Source organism: Melospiza melodia, chromosome 5, assembly GCF_035770615.1.
Source record: "Melospiza melodia melodia isolate bMelMel2 chromosome 5, bMelMel2.pri, whole genome shotgun sequence".
Classification (NCBI taxonomy): Eukaryota; Metazoa; Chordata; class Aves; order Passeriformes; family Passerellidae; genus Melospiza; species Melospiza melodia.
The window spans coordinates 18578560-18595849 of record NC_086198.1 but is presented as its reverse complement, the minus strand read 5'-3'; the positions used below and the strand labels follow the sequence as shown (position 1 = coordinate 18595849).

Below are 17290 nucleotides of genomic sequence, written 5' to 3'. Positions count from 1 at the left end.
TGCCACCAAACTTTAAAGCAAGATAAAATAACTTAGCAAATGTGTAGCAAATGTAATACTTCAACTGCTTATTAATCACATGCTAATAATGTTGCTATAATCCAGGCAGCCCTCAGTTATTTTAAATATTGCACTGCTAGCTGTTTTGATTAATTAGATACGCTGCTTTGAATTAGTTCTGCTTTATTTAAGAATAGTAGAACTTTGTTTGTGAGCTGTAATTGAAGATGTGGAAATCTAGGGACCTAACTTCAGTTCTAAGGAAGGAATAGAGCAGCAAAAAGGAAACATTACATATAGCAAAAATGAAATGTGAATTATTTGAGTGTTATAAAAATATGGAAGAGCAAGGAAATACGAAAAACAAATAAATTACTAAGCCAGTACCAATGCCATACTTAATGAAATCAGTTGAGAAACTCAGGTTTTTTGTATGCTCCGTATGCTTTGTGGGAAGTAAGCTTTGGTCCGTGGAACTGTCTTAGCACAATTTAGTTGCCCAAACCAGGATTTCTATAAGAGTCTTTTGTATTTCAGAATCATAATTGAAAGTTAGAGCTTTACCACCATAGTGACTGGTAATTTTTTAAAGATTTTCATTATGAGACACAAGCATTTATTTTAGATTTTTTAGTTTCTAAACATCATTTTCTGTTGAAAGACATACTGATTTACAAACCCTTAAATCACTTGGTCTAAATGCACAGTATCCTTGCAGTGCCAGGCTCCATTTAACCGAAATGTGTAAGAAATCCATACCATACTGGAGATGACCACTGCCCATGGCACTAATATTTCACAATAGGCTCTTGATATACGGACTATACAGAGAGCTATCTTCAGGCTCTGTACTGATGAAGAGAGACTGTAATTCTGTGTGGCACTGTAGCTCTAAACAAGTAGCTCTGTTGAAGACCTGAGGCTGATTCTGGAGCCTGTGGGCTGCCCTCCAGTTGATGTTAACTTGTGCTGCCACCTGTGTCCTTTCCTTCTGGGTTTGGACTCTCACCTTCCATATTTCAGTTGCTTAGAGAGTGTCTCTTGCCTAATGCTTGTAAACAGCTGCTCAGTCTTTGGAGCTCACATCTCTACGTGAAACGCCCTGGGATAGCTGTAGGCAAGGAACCATGTGGAGATGGCAGCATTCAGCACTGTTTCAAGGGCTGAAAGGCAGAGAAATCTCATCAGGGTGTAAGAGAAGTGAGGTGCAAGCTGAAGAAAAAACCCTCTAAAAATGTCCCCCACATTGTTTTGAGAGAGTATTCTTATTGTTAACTTCAGTAATTCCTTCCAGTGGAAATGCTCACCTCTGAGTCATCACCATTGTCCTCAGCAACATGTACCATTATCCTTAATAATGCCTTTTCCTCCTTTTCAGCTCAAGATGCTCTTATTGTGTCAGGAGGATATGTGTGTAATCAGTCATTTTGACTGGCTGATTGAGTCCAGGAATAATTCTTTTGGGAGCACTGGTGAGGAAGACATAAGGGCATGAAACAGTCGTGTTCAGCTTTACATTAAGATGCCTAAACCCAGAAGCTTGTGTTGTGTAGGTGTTGACCTATGAGGTGTCTAACCTTCACTGGCTGCCTGGCAGTCAGTGGAGGTTAAGCCAATACTCAGTGCACCTGGAAACCTGCTCAGCTCGTGGCAGGTTGGGCTCAGTTACATTGTCTGCATTCAGGCATTTGTTGCTGTGTGAATTGATCCAGCGTCTCTGGCCTCAGCCACTGGCTGTTTTATGTAGGGCTGGAGTCTGTGCTGGGCTGTGGTTGTAGCTGTCAGTCACAGGCAGCTGTCTTGGATACCTAGGGAATCTCTCACATGACACTCGCTGTGCACATTTGTACCTCCTCATTCCAGATTCTGACTGTAGGCAGCTACTGAACCAGATAACCCTTCTGAATGCTGAATTGCTTTCTAGCCAGTGTTGACATCTGCAACTCTCAGGCAACTACAGGCAGGCTGTACATTTAGAAGTTTATCCCCTTAAACTGAAACTCAGATCCAGATAACTTGGTGAAACAGCATTTTTTAAATATTAAAAGTGGAGTTTTTAAATATTGGAAGCTGTGGTTGAAAATCTCAAGACTTTTAAAAATCAAAAGTATCCAGGGAAAACAGAATTCATTCCCATACAGATAAAATAAATCAAAACCCCTTGGCATGTAATTAAGTAATGCAGAAATTCCAGCCTATTATGATTGTCTGCAATTTCTCTGATCTTAACTGCGTCTCTGAGAAACTCAAAATTTAAAGTATTGATCAGTTTGGTTACTAAGTAAAGTCTTCATGGCTTCAAAGAACAAAATTTTTATGCTGATTGGAGAAGCATTTAGGAAGTTTCTGGTGTCCTAGCCATGCAAGTCCATGCTAAGGTGAGGGATAAATTCTAATAATTTCTATACTTGCTGTTTTATTAATCTCTGTTCTTTTTCATTATGGTTTTATAAAGTACACACTGTATTCACCTAACACACACCTAATTGCTGGGCACATCCTCCTATCATTTTCATTTTTTTACTTCTTATTTTCTTCAAGATAAAGATAATTTTTCACAATATAATTTTGCTTCACATTTTCCCATTTTAAGTAACAGCAAGCTTAATTACAACTTACAGGCAGCTTTTTTTTTTTTTTTTCCAGAAGAAGCTTATGGTTTTGTTGCATCTCTGAAAAGTAACAATAAAAAACTAAAGAATTTCTAGCCTAATCTTTAAAAAAATAAAGTCTCTTCTTATGATTTTGGTTTTCTGTTAGAAAGAAAGCTACTTTAAATACCATATAAGCTATGTTCTTCTTTAGAAGAGCAAGTAATAAAATCTTTAATATTTTTGCTGAAATTAAATTCTGACTCTTGAGTGACCCAAAAAAACCCCTTGCCTTTTCTTATCTGGAATATAAATATGTATTTAGATTAGCTTGAACCATAAGGGGTTCTTCTCGCAGTAAATCTATACAACCTAATTCTGCCCATACTTTCTCTTTTTAAATAATAGAAGTATTCCTGCTTGTCAGAGAACAAAGTTTAGCTTCTAGTCTAATGTTAGTTCTGTAATACATGTGCTATCTGGGTAAAGAGAGAATGCTGACTATTTTAAACTTTTTGTTGTTGTTCAGAGGTAAGGTTCATGTAAATAGTAGAAGCCATGCATTTAATATCATGGTGAAGGAAGAAAAAACAATCCTTTAAAAAAATTTTGCAGAACTAAAACTATTAAAGACTGTAAGTGTGGAGTAGGGTGGTGTTTAGCTTGACTTGGTCTCAGCCAGCCAACTGTTTCCTTCTTTAGGGCAGTATCCTCTCCCTGGCCCATCTCTAGCCCAACATGCTTTGTCTCTCATGTCAGCACACATGAGCACTCTCTGTGTGGGACTTTGACATACAGCAGCCTCACAGACGCTTCTCTTTCTCTTTGGTAGCTGTCCAAGTCTGCATTAAAAATGGACAAAGTGTTATTGATTGATACTTGTTTTCATGAGATCCTTGTTTTCCTTTGTGTGGCACATCCATGGACGTGATGTAGTAACAGCCTGAAATTTCCCAGTGCCTGGTGCATGATAAAGGTTTCCATAGCAATTCCAGCGACAAATGTATGTGTGTCTTTTTTTTCACCATCAAGCATCAGGATATGTGACTGCAGTATTTTCAATTTCTGATGACAGAGATTCTGATTCATGGTTAAACTGGCTGTTACTGGCTTGTGCTGTCAACAGTGCTGGTGGGAACCATTTTAGCTTGTAGTTTTCTGGTTTTTGTCAAAGGACAGAGAAACATAGCAGGCCATAGACACTAGTTTTGAGTGGATTTGGAAGGCAGCCATTTAGGGAAGATATTTATCACTTCCTAGAGAGCACTGTGATCGTAAGGACACTTCTAGATGTTAGAAAAGAGTATCTGACAGTAGGAAGGATGGTAAAGGGGGTGTATGAACAAAATGTGTTCTAATTCCTGTTGAGCTTCCCTTTCAGTTTTGGTAGTTTTGGATAGCCATCTGCATTCCACAACCTGTCCAATATTGCTCTCAGTGCATGCCATTCAATAGTGGGGCAGTTGATAACATCAAGTGATCGTGTGTGTTTTCATGGCTTTTTAGGCTATGGGCAAGGTACATAATGTCCTATTGACCATTGCTGCAGAGTGGCCTCTGCCTGTCAGGTTGGTAGAGTTGGACATGTTTATTTTGTTCTGATCACCATGAATTGAGGTGTCAACTCCACATTCCTTTTTTTCTAGCAGTTTCCTGTCATGAATATCTCAAGACTCTTTACTTCCATGGAGAGTGGGGGATGGAGGCAAGAAATTCACTTAGGAAAGACAAAATCAGCCAAAGACTGTAGCAATAGTTCACTTTCAGATATACAGTGCAGAGAAGTTACTGTTCCTGGGAGAATCCCAGTGCTTGTACCCAGGCCATCAGCTGTTCTCACTGTGGAGAATGATCTCGTGGGGTATTTCTCCTAGAAACTCGTACCCTATGCTCCTTTTTAAACTTCTGCAGAATTGTATTACTCAGATTGATTATACAAATGCTGATCTGCTTTTGAGTTACAAGTTGCAGGTCAGATTTTGCTGTCAAACTTCAACAATTAGTTTATTAACATTAGGTAGTAGACTTGTAAAAGTCTTTTCCTTACTTTCTTTGTACAAATAATAAAGATAAATCCTTTATGCCTTTGCTGCTAATAACAATTTACTGTAAATTATGAGATCAAAAATTAATCTGAGGGCATCACGTAAATAAACAAACTTGTACTGTTTCATATGTCTTTAAGCAGGCAGAGCTTGAGTTTAGTTGGCATTTTCCTTTCTTAAATGGTAATAGCATTTGTGAACACCATTGAAATTGTGAGAACTTTTTAGGAAACAGCCCATATTGATTTGTGAACAAGAAGAAACAAATGCCATTTTCATGGCTTTTCATTTTATGTTAGTCGCTAAAAGGAACCACATCAAAGAATATTAAGAGAAGAAATCATGCTCAAAACTTCATTTACTGTATACATAAGTGTTTATGGCACAAAAGAAGCCAGAAATGTGTCTTCTCAGAAGGAGATTGTGCATTTAATTGTTTTTAAGTGTGATGCTTTCTCAGCTTCATATGTCATAAAGTAGAAGTTAATTTTGTTAAAAGGCATTTACAACAACAATGAGCACTTCCAAATACAAACCACTTCAGTTTCCTTTGGTAGACTAGGGGCACATGTGTAAACCAGAAGAGCAGTGAATAGTAAATGGTTTTCTTGGCTATGCAGACAGTACTAGTGTAAGTAAGAGGATTCTTTGGTTAGTAAAGAAGAGAGCACAGAATTGGAGATTTAGGGGAAAATTGTTCTGAACTATCTGTTGTACCAACACTAAGGAAGTGCTACACATAATTTAAAAAGGCAGAGGAGAGTAAAACTTCCAATCATCAACAAAGAAATTCTTTTAAAATTTTATACTATGCTCTGCTTTCAACATATTTTTTTATTTGTCTTTCCCCACCCTTTTGTCAGGAATTGCAAAGGAGCCTCTAATGGCAGATTGATGACTTCCCTACAGTACCCTGCTAAGTGGACTAAGTTGGAGATAATTAGACTTTTTAGAGCTCTGCTCATCAGGCTCTGTCAGACACCAGGAGGAGGCCAGACTCCTACCACAACTGTGCTACTGTGTTCTTTTATTTGCTCTGGCAGGCAAGCTTTTGAGTTACAATTTCAGTAACTATCTGGTGCTGAAATGGCAAGATGTTCAGATGTTCCACAGCATTTTCTGAAACTGATAATTTATTTCTTATTTTCTTGGTTGATTCAGAAAGAATCAAACTTGAATCTTGTTAACTTTACAATTACAATTCAGTCTAGGTTTTGATTTTCTACAAACAGAAAAAGTAAGGATATTAATTCTACAAAATTCTGTGAAAAGGGTTCCTCATGCAACATAATTATCAGCTCTGGATGTGCTTGTAAAATACTGCTCCTTTTAGGGTGGCTTCTTTTTCTGAATCTGCAGAGCTCCTTTGGGAGTAGCTGTATGCAAAAGATAAAGAAAGCTTGGAAGATGGGCTTAGAAAACAGTTTGATGCAAAACTTTTAAAAGTTGATCTCCTCATTTCATAGTTCACATAGCAACAATTTATGATACCATTAGTCTGAAAACACAAGCCCTGAAATTAGACGATACATAAAACTAATATTTAAAACTCTAAAAGAAAATATGCATGAGATCTTTCTATTTGTAGGATGTTACCAACTTTTCTTCATCGTTAATTTTTTAAAAGAATTGGGTTTGTTTTCATAAAATAAACATGAAGATGTGATTCACTTGTTATATATGCCAGTATAAATGTGATGGGGAATCACACATTAGCATTCCATCTATTCATCTAGAAGTTCCAGCTGTCACCAGGGCATAGTAGATCTTCTAACAGAAAGTGAGAAACTGTGAAGCAAAAATTACTTGCAAGCCTTAATTTGGTAAACCTTTGCTTAGCTTAACAGAGTACATATGAGTACAAAAAACCAATTACAAACTTAGTATTGTGGTTCCATTATGACATTACAAAGGGTTGTCAAAACATAATTAAGGACTCTGAAATATTTCTTGTATTCCTAAATAATTTCTTTATCAAACGACATTCATATTTTCTTCCTTATTCTACATATGGCAGAAATACACTCGTGTGTTCTGTGTTCTATTAGGGATTATGTCAAAGCAACATACTGAACTGTGTTCAGGAATATTATATAGTATTTTACTATCCTGCTGCACATGTTTTTAATTTGATATTAAACTCATGCTGGCTTATTATTTTTAGTGATCTTCATGCAGTATTTTAGCTTTGAAATCCAGTTCAATTTGTTGCAGATTCCAGTAGTTTCACTAGCTTTATTAAAAAAAAAAAATAGGAGATGTAAAAACGTGTATTTCATCAAGTTTATTGTGACTTGAACATAATGCTGTGATGTCTAAGACATTAGTCTTCTGCAAGGTTTTCAAAATATCAGAGTTCCTTTGAAAGCCATTATCATTTCAGAGGCTGGTGATGCTTTGTGCTAGATGCTTGAAAGTCCTGTAAACTTGAGCAGACCTGGGAGATTTGGATTTCAGGCTGGTAGAGGAAACCTTCAAAATTTATATTTCCCTTTTTAAAGTGACACTCCTGCGAACTGAAATTTTACTTGAAGCAAATTGATGGGTTAGTAGAAATGCTTTAGGTTTTTTTATATTGACTTGATGCTGGCAATAAGAGCTGTGCTGATATGTTACTCTTTCCTATAAGTATGGGTCAAGTTTCAAGGAAGAAAAAGGCAGAAAATGCAGCAGTTACTTTCATTGGAGTATTTTGTGTATTGCCAGTAGTGTTACTATTGAGCACAGCATGGAAGTGTCCATTCTGTTTTTGTGGGCTTTGATCCAGATTGCCAATTTCAAAAATGCTTTGTCTGTCCCTACAACACTGTAGGATTTCCTAATATAGTTTTTACTGAGATCCATGAGTAATATTCAGCTGTGAGCTGCTGAGAAATATGTAAGAGAATCACGTATTTTCAGAAACACAATCCAGCTATATTGCCCAGTATGTCTGCCAGTGATCATTTGCCAAAAAGAATGAATATCCATTTAAGTATAAATATACATATGTGTTTAATTTCCCCTGAAGATGTTCTGAATTTTGTAGTCCATACTCTTAGTCTGCAGGAGAAAACAGTTTTGTTTTTAATAAACTTTATGTTGTCTTAAATTCCTTCCTGTATAAAGATGTTTCCAGCCTTATAGGTTACAAGAATATATTCAGTCATCTCACTTTTACATATGTCTGCATATAAATATGTGTGTATGTTTGGAGTTGATATAAAAATTCATCTGCATTTATCTGGTGTTCCATCTTGAACTTCACAAATCTGAACAGTTGTCAAAATACCTCTATGAAACACATCATTGTAGTTTTCCCCTTTGCAGATAAGAGAATTGGTGACAATAAATGAAAGATTTAGTTCTTGTGTTTATCTTTAGTTCTATTGTTTATCTTAATGTAACATAAATATTATTTTATATGCTTTTTTTGTGCTTTTCTTTCTGTACACTATTTGACATTAAATAAGTTAATTTGACTAAGGATTGACACATCCCCATCAAGACTAGAGTTATGAATTAGTGTCAAGCTTTGCCTCTTTCAGCAATGCCTTGTGCCTGGAATAGTTCAGAAACACTTGTGGTAACCTAATACTTGCAGGTCACTTCAGGTGGGTTTGTGCAATGTAGTTTTTATCATTACATTTGTCAGACAGTTCTTGTGAAATGGAGCCCATGCACCGTTCTTGTGAAATGGAGCCCGCGCACAGGAACAATTTAAGGGACTACAGAACTTGCAAGGGGTCATAGGAAAGATAGTAGAGTAAGATTATCAGAGGAATGTAGTATTTTTCTAAAATAGATTCTTCCCAAGCATTAGCATACCCTGAAGTTTCAAAAGTTACCTGGTTTCTGAAATAATCCCATTGCTCTTAATCTTTGGGTGCCTCAGAAGCCTTTCTACCCCTGGTGCTATTTTTTACATGGCTGTGGCTTTATACTAGTATATTACTGCCATTTTCTTTTAACCATTCATGATTTAAGTAATCTAACACACATCTTTCACAGTAGCATTTTACAGTAGCATTTGCAGACAACACCAAAGGAGTATCTAAATCTTTCTTTGACGTTCTACTACCCTGAATGAGAAAATAGTTCCTGTACTGAATAACAACATTTGGAAAGGAATAAAACAGTGTATAGACAGTATGCCTTGCCTTTGAAATACTGAGTGAAACTCAGAGCATTGCTACTGAAGCTGGTGTGGAGTCATCATAGTAAATGGAGAAATGAAATTGGCCTTCCCTATTTCAAAGTCTGTGTTAAAATCCTCTGGCTGAAAATACACGTTATCTGTAAAACCTGTTATACAGATGTGAGCTGTTTACATAAGTTCAGCCTTTATTACTTTATAAATTTGCCTTGATATGATAGCAGGTAGAGGCCAAAATTCTTCAAAAACCCACCTGGTTTTATACCAGCCCTTATTTCAGATAGGTGAACAGAAAGGATTTTTTTTTGAATTTCAATCATCTGTTTCTGTGTAGTTACTACTTTCTTGTAGAGCTGGACCGTGTGCAGCATCTGTTAATGAAGGACATAAAACTCCTAGACACAGCTGCTGGTCAAAGGAGGATCTGCCTGGTAGATTCTTGGATGCTGTTTCATCACAGAGTAATGCAGACAGCAAAGTTGAAATATCCAAAAGGTTAGGGAGCTTGGAAGATGTATTTTGATGTCCATGGGTACTGCTCCTGTAGGTAGTGAGTGGCAGTGGTGAATCTCCATTGCTCTGGAACTCCCCCATTGCCTTGCTTTCGTCCTTTGTCTTTTTCCTTCAAAATAGCTGAAGTTCAGCCTGCCATTCTCATCAGAAAGGTTCTTTTAAGTAAGAAAAAAAAAATATATATATATTAAATGAGCAAAGGGCACTGCCATTTCACCTGAATGATCTACCAGGGAAACACCAGAGGTGTTTGAATTACAAAAGCCACCATGCAAGTTTTAGGGGTAAAAATAGCTGAAACATTGGAATATGAACTACTGTTTCTGGAAATAAAAGAAGTTGTTAACTCCCAGTGAGGAGCTTTTTCTTACTAAAGTTTTAGGAATAAATGAGAGAATTGGCCTGTCAATAAAAATCTACCAAAGGAAGTATAAAAACTACTTATTTAATGGTCAAGTTGGAGTGGCTCCTGCTCGTTGCAGGGGGGATGGACTAAATGACCTTTAAATCCTTCCAACCCCAACTTTTTGCTGATTCTAAGATAGCATGTGATGCTTTTGCAAGTCTCAGGTGGACATCTAATGAGACAGGGATCTGCTGGAGGATGGGTGGAAGAGTAGGAAGCCTCAACCAATCTGTATCAAAAATGTCTCATTTTTGAAATGTTTTATAAACCAAATATTGAACACTGAAGCTGATACTATGTTATAATTAAAAATATTGTTAAAAATCATAGATTGAACTCCAAAAAATCCTGAGACTGCAGTGGAAATAGCAAATACAATAGTAGTTATAATAGAAAAAAGCCTTCCTGTTCAGTCTGCTGTCTGAATTTTGGTTCTGTAGGGCCCAAATCAGTTGTGTTTTATTATGTCTTCCTGCAGTTCTGAGTTCCAGCCAAACGTTTTTGTGTTTCTGTGATTTTGAAGTAACAAAGATTGTGTTTGTATCTTCTTCACAATCTTCCTTCCTTCCTGTTATTGAAATCAGAAGGTCTGGTTGTTTTTTAATAACATGATAGATAGAGCAATATTAGGTTTTTTCATTTGTACTTTTATGTCCTGTTTTACTAGTTTACAAGAATGGCATTTCCTTTGTGGTGTGGATTCTTTTGGTTGGTTTTTTTTGTTTGTTTTTGGGGGGTTTTTTACAGTATTGCATCAATTCTCTAACATTATTAGTGAATTTTGATTTATCTGACAAGTAGGAGAACTGGAAGGTGCATTGTGGACAAGGGAACGAGGGCCAAGATTCAGGAAATACATGTGTTACAGTGCACTGAGCAGTAAGTGATAGTCAGAAGGCTTTTGACTTTACCAAAAGCCATTTTCTTTTCTTTAGGAATGGGCCAGTTTTTTCTGCCACCATATAACTGGTCTTACTGTCACATACAGCAGCTACTTGACTCACAAGAAGCGTAAAGATTCAAATCATAATGTTTACTTAAATTAATTTGTGGAATTAGTAAAGCTGATCCTTGTTTCTTCATGCTCAGGCAATGGGTACATAGTCACATACCCTCTGTACCATAGAATCTTTGCAGGGCTGTTGGTGCTGCTTTGTAGGCTTTTAAAGAAAAATGTTGTATTTGTCTGTAGAAGGAAGGGTGAGGAGGAAAGGACAGTCTTACTGATTAATCAAAGAAAGAATGTCAGAGAAAGAAGGAGGAGATCCCCTTTAGCAGGTTCTTGCCTGGGACACTATGCCTTGTGCCTTTTCCTGGGTACTGGATTAGTGCGTTAGCAGCGACCCTTCTGCAGCTTCCAGTGTGAGCCGCTGGTTTTTGTGAGCAGCACGATAAGTTTCAAAAAAAAGCACCCTATCCCAATCTCAGCTAGAGCACTGTATGAGAACTGAATGTCTAAATGAATGTCTAAATGGTTTCTTGACATATTTTGGGTAGATTTTATTCTCATGCCTGTAGTTTATAAACTTGTCTGATTTATATATGGCTATAAATCACTGACTTTTGAATACAGTTGTATGAATTTACAGCAGGAGTCATTTATAATTTGCTTGTTGTGAATGTTAATGGAGCTGTTTATCTAGATTGCTGTATAAATCAGTTTTATGTTTCTCAGCTTAAATCATTTACATAATGTTGTTTAAGGCAGTCACCCTTGTTGTGTCAAAAAATTCAGGTTTCTTTTTCTCTGCTTTAGGATTTTTAACAAAAATTTCAGAATATAAGGGAAGAAAATGAGATATTATTAAGAGTCCTTTGAGCAGTGATTGGTTGAAGTTTTCAACATAAGTCAGTCATGTTACAGGAGGAGAATAAAACATGTAAAATGGAAGGCACTTCAGTAGTAGAAACTGTTCAGATTCACTGAAAATTCTTCTGAGTACTTGTAAAATTGTTGCAAGGTGAAATGTTGGCATTGTAAACTAGCATATGTAAACACTGGCTGAAAACATGGCCAAGCTCAGCAGATGCCAAAACCACACTGCCTCAGTAGTTCAGCAGTAGTTCAGTTTGCATAGTGGACACAACACTGAAATGAGTAGGAACTTTGGAATAGTTATGATGCACAGCAGTGTTTCATAATGCTCTGTGTAATCTCCTGTGATTCAGCCTATCTGATCCTAATATTTTGCAGCAATTACAGGATAGGCTGGGGACTGTTGTTCCAGTCAGATTCTTGTAATTTATTGAAGTCACGAGTCAAATTTCAAAGAAAGAAAGTTCAGCTTTTGTATCTGATTATTTTGTTGTTACATGCTAAAGCCACCTTTTACCCTTGAAGTAATCTGCAATATTGAATTAACTTAGGCAATGTATGGCATGCTGTTTAGTTGTGAAAACATGGTTAAACTAAGCTGGGAAATTGATTCCCTTTTTGGATTTGTCTGGGTGACATTGGAATAGCTGGTTCACTTTTCTGTTCCTTTCTGCAAGGCTGCTGTTGCCTCAGGCTGTCAGTCACACTGTGGCTGCTGGTAGGGATGGCTGCACTGTACACCCCTCAGTCCCAAATGAAAATGAAGGCTGAACCTTGCAAACTACACTCATTCCTCCAGCTGCCAGCTTGCCTTAGCCTGTGCCTGTTGTGGTGGGAATGTAGGAAAGCAGTGACTGTGTCTGAAAGGTGATTATCACCTGTGTCTTCTGTGGGAGCTCTGTCTGATGGGAGCTGTCAAGTTTGGCATGTCGTGTTCCTTAGGAGCTGTGAGGGTGCATGATCCCAGTGGGAGCTGGGACTGTCACAGTCCAACTGATTCTCTTGGCTCGTTGGTTGGTTGTCACCAGCTTGTGCTGGGGACTGGCTGGTCCTTTTTCCAGAGCCATCGTATGGGCTGTCTAACAGTCAGGAAAAATCTGCACTCCTCTCCACTGAGTGTGGAGCTTTTTACAGAACCTTCAACATTGCTTTGTACTCTGTACTAAGAACCCCTTACTGCTTTCAGTTCCGCTGTCCCATCAATGCTTGGAGCCTTTTGGGTGAGTTTGCAGCAGAACTTCTTGTATTATGTTTAAAGGCAGATCTGTAGCAATAGATATGTGGAGAGAATATAAGAGAATTTTGATAATTATGAATGTTTCTAAAATCAAAATAAGTCAACTACTGGCTTTTTAAGAGGTCTCTGGATGTAACTTTTGCAAAACTATATAGGTGGCAATGGCCTCAAGGGTGGAATTCATAATTAGCATCTTTCAGGGAATTGATTATAAAATTTCATCTGTGTGGAAAAAATCATGCTGATCTCACTCAATTAATTATAAGGAAATGTTGCTTGATGAAGACTGCAAGGATCAGTCTCCTGTTTTCTAGTATTGCATTCTCTTGACTTTCTATTCCTGTTTATTGCATTCTCTTGATTTTCTATTCCTATTTATAATAATGTAAAATTTCATCAGAGTATGGAAATGGGATTTTGATAGCAAAAAAAATAAAGGCGGGGGGGTCACCTGTCAGCAATCCTGAATATGGCTGTTTTTTGGATTTGACCCTGATTTCAGTTCTGTTCTTAGCTGGCAGGTGCCTGGAGGCCTTTCAGTCTGCTGTAGGAGACCTTGTTTTAAAAACAGTAGTATTTTTTACCTAATTATAAATGCAGATTTTGCATGTGTTTGAGATTTACAAGGCCTTGCTTATGTGAAACAGGCTATAAACTCTCCTTGGAAATGTATAGTAGTCTGGAGTAGATAATTACACTTTGAGAAAAGAGCCTCTGTTTCCAGTGAAAACACAGTGAAGTTATTTCAGAAATGCTCTGACCTCAGACGTTTCATATAACTTACACAAAATGCTTTCACATTTGTTCGGCAGCTCGTGGCTTGATCTCTGCCATCTCATAAACCAAAGCACAGAAGTCTCCCTGGGAAAAAAAGCAGCAAGTCCATGCTGTGGCCTACAAAACTTGTGTTATTTTACTCACTCTGTGCTTTGTGTCTGTACCCTTAAACAGAAGAAACCTTGCCCTCCTTTAAATAAATCTGTCTCCTAATTACACCCCACCCCCACAAACCCAGCTTTCCCTCAGATTTTTCTTCCTCCCTGCCTCCACTCAGTGTACACACACTAATAAACTCTGCAGTAAAAACCTTGGGAGAATTTCTCAGCACAAATGGAAAGAAGATGTCAAAGGCTGAGGATAGGAATTTTCTGGTTAAAGTTGCGAAAACAATAGAGGACAATTGAAACAGTGGGGGAAAAGCCAGAGATGGGTGAACAAGCCATGAAAGTATTCCATTAATTTTTATTTTGATGAAACGCCACTGGTTCTCTTCACTTGCATCCAAAAGAACCATTTTATTTGCATTTGTTTGTTTGTTTTTCAAGACTCTTGCAGAAAGCAAAAGCATTGCAAATACAAGTGAAGAGACTTGTGAGAATGTTCACACCAGAAGTGGGCTTTTGAAAAGCTGTTTTTCACCCCTGGTAAAATAAAATTGTCAGATGTTTATGAAGACTCTTATGAAAAATTTGTGTGCTGGCAGGGTGACTTGTTAGAGATGATGGTGTCTGGCACTCAGGGAGAGAAAACACCAAGCAATAAAAAACAAAGCAAAATCTGATTATGATGTGCACAGACTGTTTTCAGAAAATCCTGCACAGAAGAAGGAGAAAAAAAAAGAAATCTGATTCAGTCTTATTTAAAAGCATGTTTGGGTATAGGTTGTACTTTCAGAGAACTCTCAGTAGAGGAGAGTATGCAGGGTAGAGGCAAGGGCCAGTTGTGCACTGGTGATGGCTGAATGAACACAATTGCCAGCAGTCATGCAAGGGAGACAGTGCAGTAGCCCTGCAGATCTGGGGGCTGAGCCCCTCATGTGAGCTCTAGCTTGTTTCTGTTCCAGTGAGCCAGCTTAGTTCAGGCAGCTGATGTGATCTCTCCTGTTGTAGTTTCTACCAACAGGCAGAGCGGTGGCAAGCATGCTTCAGAAAAGTTAGGAGCCCCAACCCATCAGAACCAGGGCAGGGCCACTCTTGGGCGTAAGAGCAGCACTGAACCTCTAAATGAAGGCAGCAACAGCTCCCACAGGACAACATCTGTTTACAGGCTCAGTCGTGTCACGTTACCTATCATTTCATGCCTAAGGCCTGAGAAATAGGATTCTGACTTTAGCAGATAGGGGTCATGCTATTTGCACTTTGCAGCCAGTGAGATATTCAGAGCCAGTAATGGCTTGGAGATTCAAGGAGGCAGAACACGTGAGCACAGCCCTTCGCTTGTGCTTCGCGTTTGCTGTGGAGAAGGCAGCAACAGTCTGCACTGACTGATTTTAGTTCTTCCCATCCTGCAATTACTGTGTTACTGATGGTATGAGTTCACAAGCTCAGTGGCATGTATGTGTAAGCTTTAGAGCAGACCTGCTCTACTGTGATGTCATGTCGCAGTACATGTATGGGGAGACTGCAGCTAAAAGTTGACAATGCTGCACTTAGTTTTCAGTATGTATTTATGTGAACTGGGAAAGGGCAGTAGGACTTAAAGCTTAAAAATAATATATGGAGAGACCTTAAAGGTGCAGCCAGGTTGTGTCTATTAATTAAATTATTTTGTTTCATGTGTTTTTAAAGAGGCCAAGTGCTTGCAGGGCAATGCAAAGTGGGCCGGGGTCACAGTTAATTGAGCAGAGAGTTTCCACTCACCTGGCAGTGAGCACTGGGCTTCCTGAAGGAGACATGGGCACATCAGGAGGCAGACTTGTTTCTGTGTCCTCTGCAGGAGACAGAAGAGATGGCAGGCCATGCAAGGAATGGCATATGCTTTAATTCCTCTGATTCAGCAGCAGATGCTCTCCTCTGGCATGCATCAGAAGCCCTTAAAACTAAGCAGAAAATTGGCTACAACAGGGATTCTTAAAGACTTGCCTGTGGTTGATCACGTCTTTAATACACAGCAGACTGACCTCCATTCCACTGCATTTATGTGAACCACATGAATTTTTTACCCGTGTTGTTAGTGACAGTCTTTTCTTGTTCTGCATAAACCCTCACAAACACACACACACTGTCACACTCTCTTTGTGTTATCACAGTGAACCATGCTGGCTTGAATGGCTCCTTCTCTGTTTACAGCTGCTTTCATATGTATCTCAGGTCCTTCTTTGTAATGAAACACCTGCATATCTTTCAGAAAGCTGGAGGTAGAGTCTGCACTGTGTAAGCAGACGGTTTTGTGCAGACTGATAGCATTTTTATTCACAAGATACTAACCTGAAAACTAGTGGTTTAGAAACCTGCTGCTAGCTTTCTGAAAAGTGCTTAATAAAAATGGAATGGGAAAGGGCTTCCTATTTGTGATTCTGTCACCTTACTGTTTGTTGGGTGGTAAGTAACAAAAAGTAATACTCCTGCAAAATCATGTTACACAAAGTGCTCATTTTGCCTAAAAAGTCTGCTTGAGACTAAACATCAGTATTGCCAAAGAAAGGAATGAAAACCCTCCTTTTAGAATTTCAAATCCATTTTTCTTTGGCAATCTGATACAAGGAGGGTGCCAAAATATGACAGATTTATATGTATTTGAATTTATTAAGTGCTCTTGCAAAGAACTTTTACAGTCTAAGAAAACTTTTTTTAATCTGATAGGAGATAAACTATTGTGTCCCTAAGTGAAATCTGTAGATATTTTGCCATTTCAGGTGTAGTTTTGCTTGTCTGAGTAAACTGATTCAACACACATTAGCAAAATATTCAAGAAATAGTGTGCAGTTCCTATTATTAGTACAGAAACCGTCTCTGGAATAGCACTGGCATTCCAGAGTTAAAAATTATAAGGAATTATATTGTTGGGAAGAAATTGCAGATTGACAGAGACCTGTTTCCTGCTGAATCCCAGGACTGCATCAGTAAATAATCTTTGCCTTTGTTTCTTTCAGGGCCCTCCTGGTCCAAAAGGCGAGAAGGTGAGTTGGTGTTCAGGTGATTTGTACAAGGTGACTGGAAAGCCCTCCCAGCATGAACTCAAGAGACTGTTTGTATTGATGCAGTGAAATGTTAGATTATGTAAGAGAGCTGGGTAGCACACAGATGCTGTGTTAAACCTATCATCTCATCTTTCCACTTTGCAGGGAGATCAAGGTGATCAGGGCCCTCGGGTAAGCATCTTAAAAAAATGTTCCACTTCCCCTTCGCTGAGTAGGCAATTAGTCTTTAGTGCAAAACTAAATTAAAATACACTGTCTGAGCTAATTATGCTTATTAGCTGCATTTACCCTGCATGTTGAAGTGTCTGCAGGACAGTAACGTGAGCAGGAAGTGTCTGGGAAGATTTGGGTGATTCCAAAGTGTAAAGTTTCCATTGTGGGTGGAAGCAGGTTCCACAGTGATTTTGCTCTGCTGTATAAAACTGGCTTTCCTAACCACACTATTCAGTTTCCCCAGCAGTGTGTTCATGCCATGCATGGGCTTCCACAATGCAGAGGGCCAGAGGCTTTCTAATAAATATACTTCTAGATTTCATGTAAGATGTAGCTAATATTTAGTAAAGTATAAACAAATATAATGTATGCATGTATTAGCTTTTTTCCTGACATATATGTATTTAAAATTTTT

The 17290-nt window shown here is 38.2% G+C and overlaps 1 protein-coding gene across 1 annotated transcript in view; it reads left to right on the top strand.

The window, feature by feature from the left end:
* Positions 1–17290, top strand: part of COL25A1 (collagen type XXV alpha 1 chain) — a 297045-nt gene that overhangs the window by 177308 nt on the left and 102447 nt on the right. The window contains exons 6-7 of the mRNA XM_063156471.1: positions 16615–16641; positions 16807–16833. Coding sequence (XP_063012541.1) covers positions 16615–16641; positions 16807–16833 — 54 coding nt within the window. The remainder of the gene's footprint in view (positions 1–16614; positions 16642–16806; positions 16834–17290) is intronic.